The 12,756-nt window shown below is 48.5% G+C and overlaps 1 protein-coding gene across 3 annotated transcripts in view; it reads left to right on the forward strand.

Moving 5' to 3' along the window:
• The window catches only part of RIF1 (replication timing regulatory factor 1), a 438,203-nt gene that overhangs the window by 52,330 nt on the left and 373,117 nt on the right, over nt 1–12,756 (forward strand). For all 3 annotated transcript variants that reach the window (XM_029605462.1, XM_029605460.1, XM_029605461.1), the window contains exon 10: nt 6,224–6,375. In XM_029605462.1, the coding sequence (XP_029461322.1) occupies nt 6,224–6,375 (152 nt within the window). The remainder of the gene's footprint in view (nt 1–6,223; nt 6,376–12,756) is intronic.

The raw sequence follows: 12,756 nt of genomic DNA on the forward strand, positions 1-12,756 counted from the left end.
GCCAGTCTGACGAGGTGGGGAGCAGTCTGTCAGTCTCAATCCGCTCAGGGACGTTGGACGCTTTCTCAGGCCAAGTGGTCTATCAATCGTTTGGAAACCAGGGCGGTTCGCCTAGCGTTACAGCACTTCCTGCCTTTGATTCGGAACAGAGCGGTTCGGGTTTTGTCCGACAATGCAACCACGGTGGCGTATATAAATCGGCAAGGCGGTACAAGGAGTCTTCCGGTAGCAACCGAAGCCAGCCAACTGATGGATTGGGCAGAGGAGCACCTGTCTCGGATTGCTGCGTCGCACATCGCCGGAGTCGACAACATTCAAGCAGACTATCTCAGCCGGCAGCGATTAGATCCGGGAGAGTGGGAACTATCTCCCGAGGCACTCAGACTCATCTGTCACCGGTGGGGGACCCCCCGGTTGGACCTAAGGCGACTCGTTCGAATGCCAAGGCGGTTCGCTTCTTCAGTCGCAGAAGGGAACACGGGTCGGAAGGCGTGGACGCGCTAGTTCTTCCCTGGCCCGCGGAAGTTCTTCTGTACGTGTTTCCACCGTGGCCATTGGTGGGAAAAATATTGCGTCGGATCGAATCCCACGCAGGACCCGTCGTTCTGGTAGCTCCGGAGTGGCCAAGGAGGCCATGGTTCGCCGACCTCATCAACCTAGCGGTGGACGGCCCCTTGCGTCTCGGTCATCTGCCTCGTCTCCTACGGCAGGGTCCAGTATTTTTCGACCAGGCCGATCGCTTTTGTCTAGCGGCTTGGCTTATGAGAGGCGGCAATTGAGAAAGAGGGGATATTCTGAGTCGGTCATTACTACTCTTCTACAGGCTCGGAAGCCCTCTACCTCGGTTGCTTATGTCAGGGTATGGAAAGTTTTTGACTCTTGGTGCCAGGGTTTGAAAGTGTCGTCACGGCAGGCTACGGTGTCTCATATTCTGGCTTTTTTGCAAGAAGGTCTAAAGAAAGGTTTGTCCTATAATTCTCTTCGTGTGCAGGTGGCAGCCTGCGACCTCCGGTACGCCCTATCTGTCCTTCTTGGAGTTTAAATTTGGTTCTCCGGGGTCTATGTACGTCTCCGTTTGAACCGCTACGAAGGGCTACTCTCAAAGATCTCACTCTCAAAACAGTTTTTCTCGTCGCTATTTGTTCTGCTCGCAGAATCTCTGAACTTCAGGCGTTATCCTGTAGAGAACCTTTTCTCCGTATTTCTGACTCGGGGGTTTCTCTGCGTACCGTTCCTTCCTTTTTGCCTAAGGTAGTTTCCGCCTTTCACGTCAACCAGACTGTGGACCTACCGGCCTTTGCGGTGGATGGTGCTGAGGTGTCTCGGCACCCGGAGCTTCGCAGGTTGGATGTTCGAAGGACACTCTTACGGTACCTGGACATTACCAACCCTTTTCGGTTGTCTGATCATCTTTTTGTCTTGTGGAATGGTCCAAAGAAAGGCAATAAAGCTTCCAAGGCTACTATAGCCCGCTGGTTGAAGGAGGCGATTGTTTCTACTTACATTTCTCAAGGTCGCGCCGTTCCGGACGGTCTTAAGGCTCATTCTCTGCGTTCCCAAGCGGCGTCTTGGGCTGAGAGTGTTTTATTTCCTCTCAGGAAATTTGCCGGGCGGCTACTTGGAAGTCGTTGCACACTTTTGCTAGACATTACCGATTGGACGTCCGCGCTCCGCCGGTAGACTCGTTTGGCAGTGGTGTGCTTCGTGCGGGACTGTCAGGATCCCACCCCGTTTAGGGCAGCTTGGGTACTTCCCAGCAGTCTGGACTGATCCTGGTACGTACAGGGAAAGGAAAATTATGTTCTTACCTGATAATTTTCGTTCCTGTAGTACCAAGGATCAGTCCAGACGCCCGCCCATGTCAGTGCAGAGTCCTGCGTCTGTCGTGTTTCCTTTTCAGATTCCATTGTTTTTTCCGAGCACTTGTTCTATTTTTCATATGGTTATGTTTCATGGCTTTTGCCTGGTTTCCTCGTTTTCCACATGTTCATATTTATCTTGATCTAGTCACAGAGAGTTGCCATGCCATTGTTCCTAAATTCATACTGCTTTGTTATGGATTATACTGAAGGATCGCAGGGGGCGCACCAGGGTATATGAGTGGTGCCTTTTCAGTTTCTCTCTGACTCCATCTGCTGGACGGGAGGCATAACCCAGCAGTCTGGACTGATCCTTGGTACTACAGGAACGAAAATTATCAGGTAAGAACATAATTTTCCTTTTTGTAACCTTCAGATAGCACTTTCTGCTGCACATCCAATGGCTGCAATTTCCAGTATTCCTAACCATCCATATCCTTATCCAAGGTATCACAACAGACTGGTTTAAATGAAATTCCAAAACCACCTTTGGGAAAAAAGGCAGGTACCATCCGAATCTGCACCTTATCTGGAGTAATAATCAAAAAAGGATTTTGCACGACAAGGTTTGCAATTTTGAAATCCGCCTTGCAGAACAAATAGCGACCAAAACACAGTCTTCAGAGTCGATAACTACAAGGAAATACCCTGGAGAGGAAGAAAGTTCGGACTCGCCAGAAAGAAGAGAACCAGATTCAAATCCAAGGGTACTGGGAAACACAAGGGAAGTCTAAGGTGTTTTACTCCCCTCAAGAATCTAGATTCTTCTGGGTGAGGAGAGAGTGGCCTCCCTTGCATGCGGCCTCAGTAACATGCTATAGCAGCCACCTGTGCCTTCAGCGTGTTCAATGCTAATCCCTTACTCTGACCTTCTTGTAAAAATTCCAAGATTAAGGGAACAGGTGCCAAAGTGGGCAAAGAAGCATGATGCTGTCACAAGTGCTCAAATGCCTGTCACACGCGAATATATGCCAAGGAGCTGGAAAACTTGCACGTTCTTTAAGAGTTTCCATCTCTGCCCCTGAGTAACTTTGCTTCCACTCCAGGTGCTGCAATAACTGAATTACCCTGGTGGTCAGCACTCTGCTCTCTTCCAGTGACTCAGCTCTGATTAGCCAATCGTCCAAGTACGGATGAACTTAATGCCTTCCTTTCTGGAAAAAGTCCTGAGTGCTGTGGCCAAACCGAATGGCAACTCTTGGAACTTGTAGTGCTGACCTAACAGTGCAAAGTGCAGATATTACTGATGCTGCTTGCGAATTGGAATATGAAGGTAATCTTCTGATAGGTCCAGAAAAGTGAGAAATTCTCCCTTCACCACGATCACTGATCTTAATGTTTTCATCTGAAAATGGGTAACCCGGAGGGCTCAATTGACCCCCTAGAGATCCCAAATAGGTTGAAACAAACCCTCTTTTTTGGGACCCACGAAGTAAATGGAATAGCGCCCTGTGCCCTCCTGATCCTTTGTAACAGGAACCACTGCCTTTATGGTGAGCAACCTTTGCAGCGTGGACTGAACCGTTGACGACTTTTCTACGGAGTTGCAGGGGTAAACCATAAAAGTGTCAGGACTGATAAGTTCCAAAGCATATCCATCATGAGCCACTTCCAAAACCCACTGGTTGGAAGTGATGTGGGTCTACCTCCGATAAAATTGAGACAGGCAACTGCCTGTCTCCAGCACCGGAAGATGGACCCCCAAAAGTTCATTGGGAGGAACATAGGGTTCTGGAGCCGGAGACACCATCTTTGCCTGGCTTCCTTGGCCGAAAGGACTGAGATTTCCCAAATATCTAAGATCTCTGGAGGAGCGAAAACACCAAGAGCTCCAAAATTGCCCCTTGGCTTGAGAAAACTGGGGCGTCTACTCCTTAACCTCCGGTAACTGAGGAAATTGACTCTCCCCATCGATCCGCCATCTTCTCTAACTCCTCCCCAAACAAGGACCCCTTAAAAGGTAACTTTGCAAGGTTTGATTCTGAAATATCAGCAGACCAGTTCCATAGCCATAGGAGCCTTCGGAGTGCATCACCGAAGCCACCCCTTGAGCTGTCGTGTGTGCCAAATCATAGCCAGTAAACGCCATGAAGGCAGCTTCTGGCTCCAGATATGGGCCATTCTCTCCCAGAGCATCCTGGGTCTCATGGGCTATCTGTAACTCGGCTCTGGCCACCATACAACAGTAAGCGGAGATTTGTGGCCATTGCTTCAAAGGCCTGCTTCAAAATAGCCTCAATCTTCCGATCTTGAGTATCTTTTAAAGCCGCACCTCCTTCCACCAGAAAGGTGGTCCGCTTTGTTACAGCACAGACTAATGTGTTCACCTTAAGAAACTGGAATTGCTCCCTAGCTTTAGGGTCCATAGGATACAATCCCACTAAGAAGCGACCTCTTTTAAAATTAGCCTCACGTGTGCTCCATTCCAAATCTGTCAGCTCCTGGACAGCCTTGTGCAGAGGAAAAAACCAGGATGCCTTGCGCATGGTGATCATTACAGGGTTCCGCTTTGGATCTTTGGCCGCTGCTGGCAAGATCTCCTCACACCCAAGGGCTTTCAAGATCTGTAAAATTTAAACCGCACATCTTGTCCCTGTGAAAAAGCTGCAGCATAGTTCTATGAGGCTCAGCATCTAGGGGAATCTCCCCTTCTTCCAATAATGGATTGTCAGGATTCCCCCACCCCCGATGATTCAGACACATCTGAGTCTCCTGAAGGGATCCCTGTCCTCTCTGCCTTCTCCCTCCATCTGCCACCTTCTCTTCTTCCTGGAAGGAGTCAAGGACGCCCTGGAATGCTTTCTAGGTCCTAAGGAGGAAGACTTCTGAAGCGGGTGTTTCTTAGCCTCTTCCCAGAGAGCTCCTTGCCCCTGACAGAAGGCTTGGAGACCCTTAAATTCCACCTACGAAATGGCAGAAAGATCCATCCCCCGGGATAAGAAAGATCTATCCCCTGGGATTGGCAAAACCCTCTCGGAACCCACTCCCGATGGGATTGGCAGGAGAGAAAGGGTGGGGAGGAGGACTCAGCTGCTCTGGTAGGAGTCACCACCACAACCTCTGCCTATAAAGTGGGGGCCTCTGAGGTCCTGCAGGAACAAACTCCCCAGTAGACATTCCCCCTGTTCCCCCACACCTTTTGACTCACATAGAGTGACCTCCTAAGACTAAGGACCCTCATATGGCGTGCTGAGCAGATGCGAAGCTTCTTCCCGTGCTGCTCCCCCTGTGCCATTTCACACGCTCTTCCTCTAAAAGCTGAGCAAACGTGTCCCACCGTGTGCCTCAGCAGTTCCTGCCAATCAAAATGGCACCTGCTGCGTATAGTTTGGTGCTGAAACTTTGCCGGTTCTAAAATTAGCTTGTCAGCCCTTCTGAGTTGCTCGGCGGCTCAGCGAGGCTGTGATCGCAGCTCTCTGCTGCCCAGCCTGCAAAAGATCGCGCCAGCAACCGTTCCCAGCACTGCTCGGCACGTGCTATTTTTAAAATTTACTTTTCACAGACAAAACCAACAAAATAAGAAAGAGGGACAGGGAGAGGGAAAGAAGGCAGGACCAGACTGAGAAGAGGACAGTGCAGCAAGGCTGAGCCCAAGGTCTCTTTACCCTACCGGATCTCTTCTGCTTCCTGGAGGAAAGCTAGGACCGCAGCCTTCACTTCACACCTGTCCTTTATTTTTGCTTGTCTGCTGAAATTGGTTCTCAGACACTCAGCTGAGGGAAGGACCTACTGCTTTCACCATAGGAGGTCAAACTGGCCTGTTCAATCCAAGCAGTCAATGATCCACAAGCACAGATGCATGTCCTCTACCTGCTGGAGACTGAGAAAAACTGGCTGGCTAGTGCCTGAGCAGAGCTATTATATGAGGGTGACGTCAGTGAGTCTTTGTTCTCCATCTCCACCAGCTAGTTGGAGTGCACAACCCACTGGTGTAGATTGGCTTGCCTAGATGATGAGGAACAATTGCTTTCTTCTGCTAAGTGTTAAGTCTGTAAAGAAAATGCAGTTATGAAATATTAAGTAAGATAGGTTCCAAAAATGAATTTTCAAATCCAAGAGATGTTTTGGAACAGACAGCTCAGTTTTGGTGTTTTCACTCCAAACTAAATACTGCCTTGTACTACAAGACACTACACACATTTCCTTGCATCTGAATACACAAAAGATGAGGGAGTAGATATTAACCATTCTTAGGGAAAAAGTTGTCTTGTAACATGTAACAGCCAGAATATCCAGTTTGCTAATAGTTTAACTTATGAAACATCTTTCTGAAAATATAGCACATTTAAACATTGTTTAAAATGCAGTCTCTGCAGAATTATATTGATGCCTGCATGTAACAACAAGTTTTTGTTTTTGTCAAGATATATTGTGCAGCACAAAGAGACTAAAGTTGCTAATGCAGCCGCTGAGTTCAATCCATGTGAGATCAGAGTCTTTGGCCTTAACAAAACTGGAGGTCTGGTGGTATTTACTTATGAGGCTTGGGCCTCAACTTCCTGTGAACTTCGAACAGGTAATGAAACAGTAGTGTGACCATTTATGGCAAAACATTTCTATTTTAATATGATTATTTTTAAATATTTCTTATAAATATCTCTTGTTGTAAAACATTTTTGGAGGTAGTTTATCACTTTAGCCTGTGTAACTCCCCTTCCTGTAGAGATCTTACATACTTGGAAAAGATCTTATTGTGTAATTGGGTTTGCTAATCAAACCTTGTCCAACATATATATATATCAAAATATTTTTGAATTGGGCCCTTTGTGCTTGTGAAAAGTTACTTTTCACTTACTAACTTGCTCCAAAATCTCCTATGAAAGTAATTTTTAGAATAAATCAGTTTTGTGTCCCTGAGCAGTGAATGCAGTGGTAAAGAACTTATCTAAAACATTATTCTGCTATTTCCCTGTACGTACCCGGATCAGTCCAGACTGTGGGTTGAGCCTCCTGTCCAGCAGATGGAGACAGACCAAAACTGAAAGGGTATCCTATATCAGGGCAGAGCCTACCCTGCAACCCTTCAGTATTTGTCTATCTCCAGCAGATGGATCAGCTCAACATGTGGTCTCCTGATTTGGGCTAGTCAGCCTTTCTTTCCTTTTCTTCCCTTTGGATCAAGCAAGTACTTCCTTCCTTCGGGATTCTATTAGGATTTAAAAAAAAAAAACAAAAAAAAAACCCAGTCAGATTTTTTAGGTTTAGTTGCCTTTGCAGGAGATGGTCCTGTCTCCTGGCTCTTGCCGGACTTATGGGGGCTTTGCCCCTTGTGCTGGGCATAGCCTAAGTCCGCGGCTGCTTCCCTGGTGTGGGGACCGAGGCTGATGGTCCAGTCATTCGTCTCCCCGCTCTGGCTGCCTAGGGAGCTCAGGGCTCCATTGCCTGCTTCTTTTTTTTTTCCTCAGTGAGGCTTCATTTAAAAAAAAAAAAATAATAAAAATAGGAGGAAAGTAAAATAAATAAGCTTCAGTTTCTTTTCTTGGGCAGCCAGACAGAGGAGCATGCAGGCTTCACTCCCCTGCCTCCTCTCCTGCCGGCAGTGCTGTTAATCATCTATTTTTTTTTTTTTTATTTAGATACCAGCTGATATTTTACTTAGCTTGCGGCTCCTCTTTGCTGCGGATGCCGTGGCCAAACGCCTGCCTAGCCTATGGAGAGCCCTCATCGCGCGAGCTGCTCTGCTCAGGTCCCTCCTCGGCAGGGCAGGCAAATTTAGCTCGGGAACGAAATCCCCCGCGCATGGCCAGGCCATTCCCGGGTCGGCAAACCGCGGGAACGGCGGCCATCTTGGGGATTTTGGCAGCTCCCGATTTGGAGCTGCTGGGGAGCAGATTTTAACGGATTTTCCCCCTGATTTAAGCCCCGAGCTGCACCAGGATGTGGTCCCCACCCCCCCCCCTCCGGTAAATCCAGGTCCTGGTTTTCTTCGGATTTTGTTCTCCTCCTGCATAAACCATATTTGGCCAGCTTGCAAGGAGGAGGAGGAGGACCCTTCCCCAGGCCTCCTCCCGCCGAAAATTCTGCGTCCGGCGCCGCTACCCGCTCTCCCTGTCCCGGAGCCCCAGGAGTCAGGGTGCGGGTGGTCCCGGGGGTGGCCCCTATTCCTGACCCACCGTTGGCCCCAGTCGATCTGGATCCCATGGCAGATTTGGCGAGCGCACTCCCACCCCTGGAGGGGGATGCTCTTAGGGTTCTCCGCATGTTCCAAAGGGAGGAGTTGGAGCCCCTCATCCCCTTTGTCCTTCAGGAGCTGGGGCTGGAGGGGTCCCCAGCGGACACACTTACGGCCTCTTTGCCCAAGGATATGGACCCGGTCCTGGCGGGACTCAGGGCTCCGGCAAGCGCTTTTCCCTTTCATCTGATGCATAAATTGCTGCTCCTGCGGGAATGGGAGACTCCCGAAGTGGGACTCCGGGTAGGGCGAGCTATGGACAAGCTCTATCCCCTCCCGGAGGAATGCTTGGACATTCCCACCGTGGACTCTTCCGTTTCAGCGGTCACCAAGCACACCACTATCCCTGTGGTGGGATTGACTGCTTTGAAGGATGGTCAGGATTGTAAGCTTGAAGCCCATCTGAAGCGTATCTTTGAAGTCTTGGTCCTGGGAGTCCGAGTGACTATCTGCAGCAGTCTCATGCAGCGGGCAGGTCTCAGGTGGGTTCAACAATTACTCGGCACCCAGGACCTCCCGTCTGCAGAGGTGGAGCAGGCTGAACGTCCGGTTTTCAACCTATGAGCCGCGGGCCGACTTCAAATTTATTTATTTTTTTAACTTTTTGTAATTTCGGGACCTCCGAATTAATATCGCCATGATATTAAGTCGGAGGGTGCACAGAAGAGCAGTTTTTACTGCTTTTCTGTGCACTTTCCCGGTGCCCGGAGAAATTAGCGCCTACCTTTTGGGTAGGCGCTAATTTCTGAAAGTAAAATGTGCAGCTTGGCTGCACATTTTCCTTTCTGAATCGCACGGGAATACCTAATAGGGCCATCAACATGCATTTGCATGTTGCAGGCGCTATTAGGTTCGGGTGGGGGTTGGATGCGCATTTTCGACCCCTTACTGAATAAGGGGTAACGCTAGGGCGTCAAATGCGCGTACTGTATCGGCCTGTCATTTAGATATAAATCAGCAGCCTGATCTAAATCCTTGGACTTATTTTTAACTAATTGAAATGATCTGTTTAAAAACCTTTCAGATTAATCAAGTTTTGCATTCATATTAGAAATTGAGTTGCCAGTGGTGTTACAAACTTTGACATCTGGAATAGTTTCAGGGCAAAGTGAAATTGAATTGCATTGTGTGTTAGTTTGACCCAGTGAAGTAAGTATAGCTCTTGAACTTTAGTCACAAATGTGTTGTGTTTGAGAAAAAAATCACCTACAAATTGTTGACCCTTATTTTTAATGTAGATAACTAATAGAATTATTCTTTCCCTGTCTAGACTCTTGGGTTTTGCCTCCCTGCCAGCAGATGGAGACAGAGAAAGTTTCACTGACACTGTACATAAACCCAGTGTGCCACTTGCAGCCTCCAGCAGATGGTAGATGGTGAATAACCTGCAGTCTGGAGAGAGGAAAAAAAAAATTCTGGATCCTCCCGGGGGTTGTGAGGTCCTGGTGGGGCCACCCCCCCCCCTGGTATGAGGCAGACGAGCAGGGGGTTTGTGTCCGTGGGGTGGACATCTGGTTGTCCAGATCCCTCATCCCCCACAAGACAGTGGTGAAACCTGCTGGCAGTTCTGCACTGTAAACCTAGTGGAGCAGGGAAGTTTCCATTTTATATGGTTTGTCCTGGGCTGGGTCACTAAATGTTTGGCGAAAGGAGTTGGTTATAGCCAGTGGACTGGCTCTTTTCTGATCTGCTATGCGGCCTTCGTTCCTGGAACTTGAACCTCTGTACCAAAGGAAAGTATTTTGTTTCTGTGTGTCTTTATTTGTTCTCAGAGTAAAAAAACAACAAAAAACAAAATAAAACAAGGAACTAGATAGAGGAATTTGTGAAGCAACGAGGATCGGGAAGGGGGGATGGGGAAAAGCTACCTCAGCAGCTACTCTTCCTGCAGAGGAGACCAGGTGTTGGCTCTATGGTGCAGAGGGCCAGTTTCCCTGCTTGCCATTGAGGTGCTAGTGGTGTCGCAGAATGGATAAGTTAATTGGTGCCCTTCCACCGGTGCATCCGAGGGAACCAATGGCCCTGATTCCTTCCTTCCTCACCGGTACTCTTGTCATCGGAAGAAGAATAATCACCAATCTCCATTCCGCCCTCGAGTGCTACCACAGACACATCCATCGATGTCACCGATTCCATTGGTGCCCCCATCGATGCCTTCGATTCCACCTTCAAGGCCATCGATGCCTAGGCCCGGACCTTCCGGAATAACACCATTACTCCCTTCTGATGAGCATATGGGAGCTGGTGATGAGCCATACAATCCCTGGACTGATGATTCGTCCCAGGATACAGACAATCTGCCTTCACAGCCGTCTTCTCCTGATGAAAGGAAGTGTTCTCCTCCAGAGGACTTGTTCTTTATCAATTTTGTAAAAGAAATGCCTGAAGCAGTTCATTCCAGCTTCAGACTGAAGAGGACTCTAGGCATCAGATGTTAGAACTTCCAATTTCTTGATGCTCCTAAGGAAATCATGTCTATCCCTATTCATGACATCCTCTTGGACCCTTTTAAAGAGAAATTGGGAGCACCCTGGCTCTGTGGCACCTGTCAACCGTAAGGCAGATGCCACCTATCTAGTTCAGCCAGCCCCTGGCTTCCAGAGAGCTCAACTAGATCATCATTCAGTAGTTGTGGAGTCAGCCCAGAAGAGGGCATGACGCTCCAAACCCCACTCTTCCATTCCTCCAGGAAAGGAACAGAAATTTCTGGATGCGTTTGGAAAGCAAGTATTTCATGGGTCAATGCTCATCTCTTGCATTGCTTCCCATCAATTATACATGACCCAGTACAATAGGGCCCTGTTTACGAAGATTCAGGAATTTCCTGAAGCCTTACCTCTGCAATTCCAGGACCAACTTCATGCCCTAGCACAAAAGGGTCTAGATGCTAGCAAACATGAAGTTCGGTCGGCATATGACATCTTCGACACCACCTCCGGAGTTTCGGCGGCAGGAATTAGTGCGAGAAGGTGGGCCTGGCTAAAGTCTTCAGACCTCAGACCAGAAGTACAGGACAGGTTAGCTGACTTGCCCTGTGCTGGGGATAATCTTTTCGGAGAAAAGATTCAAGAAGCAGTGGTGCAACTCAAGGATCACCAGGAGACACTGCGCCAGCTCTCCTTACTGCCTTCTGATCTCTCGTCCTTTTCCAAAAGATCTTTTAGGAGAGACTCCAAGAGACAATTCTATCGGCAGAGAAGATTCTATCCCCCGGCGTCCAGGGCTCGAGCTTCTAAGCCTTACCAAAAAGGCCAATCCAAACAACCTCGAGTACAGAAGTCTCAGCCAGTCCCCCCAGCCAGGTCCAGCGTCTGGCTTTTGACTCCTTCCTAGAGAGCAGTATCCAGTCTCCACTTCCGACCATTCCCGTCGGAGGCCGGTTGTGCCACTTCTCCAAACCACAGATCAGTGGGTACTCGCTGTAATAACCCAAGGTTACCACCTCAACTTTCTCTCTGTTCCACCGGATTCCCCACCTCGGCTGACGTGGGAACATCCGACCACTCACCGCTTCTGGAGCAAGAGGTCTCCCTCCTCCTCCAGTCCCAAGCAATAGAACCAGTGCCCCTCTCCCAACAGGGGCAGGAATTCTATTCCCGGTATTTCCTGATACCAAAAAAGTCAGGTGGAGTTCGCCCAATACTGGACCTTCGCAACTTAAACAAATACCTACAAAGAGAAAAGTTCAAGATGGTGACCTTGTGTTCTCTTCTTCCCCTTCTCCAAAGGGAAGACTGGCTCTGCTCTCTAGACCTCCAGGACACCTACACACACATTTCCATTACTCCGTCACATCGTAGATTCCTGTGCTTCTTAGTAGACCCGAAACACTTCCAATATAGAGTGTTGCCATTCGGCCTAGCATCTGCCCCATGAGTCTTCACCAAGTGCCTTGTAGTGGTAGCTGCCTTTCTCAGCAGTCAGTGTCCACGTCTACCCCTATCTCGACAATTGGTTGATCAGGGCTCCTACTCAGCAAGCTGCACTGATGTTTATAAGTCTCATGTGCCATACCCTGATCTCCCTAGGGTTTCTCATAAACTATCCAAAATCCAGGCTAGTTCCCTCTCAAACCCTATTGTTCATAGGGGCCGACTTGGACATTCTAAAAGCGAAAACCTTCCTACCTCAGGATCGAGCTTTCACTCTCGCTTTTCTGGCCCATCGACTGCAGTCTCGACAACACTCAACTGAACGTCACTTTCTGATCTTACATGGTCATATGGTCTCCTCTGTGCATGTCATTCTCATGGCCCGCCTGGCCATGAGAGTAATGCAGTGGACTCTAAAATTGCAGTGGATTCAGTCTTCTCAGCCAATGTCCACAATTGTCCACATCACCAACCAGCTCCGCTTAACGCTGGCTTGGTGGATAAACCAATCCAATCTGCTTCAAGGCCTTCCATTTCAGCCTCCAGCCCCTCAAATAACCTTGACATTTGTTCAAGATGTTCCATCTGGTTACAAACTCCTTATTTTCTGTGTGTAAATGCGGCTCCTTTTGCATATGAAGCCCACGAGGGATCCTCTTGACTTGGCAATATTCAATTAATGTCAAGGCATGCAGTTCTACACGAGTTATACGTTTCTGTAAATTGATTATTTCAGCCCAAGATAGACTTTCAGCAATAGTACCAACATTAGAGAAGAAAGGAGTATCTGTTAGTACTGCACGAAAAGCCTCTTCCGAGTAACTAAATGTGAGGTCATCGGCAGCAGTGCCCA

This window comes from Rhinatrema bivittatum, chromosome 6 (assembly GCF_901001135.1).
Source record: "Rhinatrema bivittatum chromosome 6, aRhiBiv1.1, whole genome shotgun sequence".
Lineage (NCBI taxonomy): Eukaryota > Metazoa > Chordata > Amphibia > Gymnophiona > Rhinatrematidae > Rhinatrema > Rhinatrema bivittatum.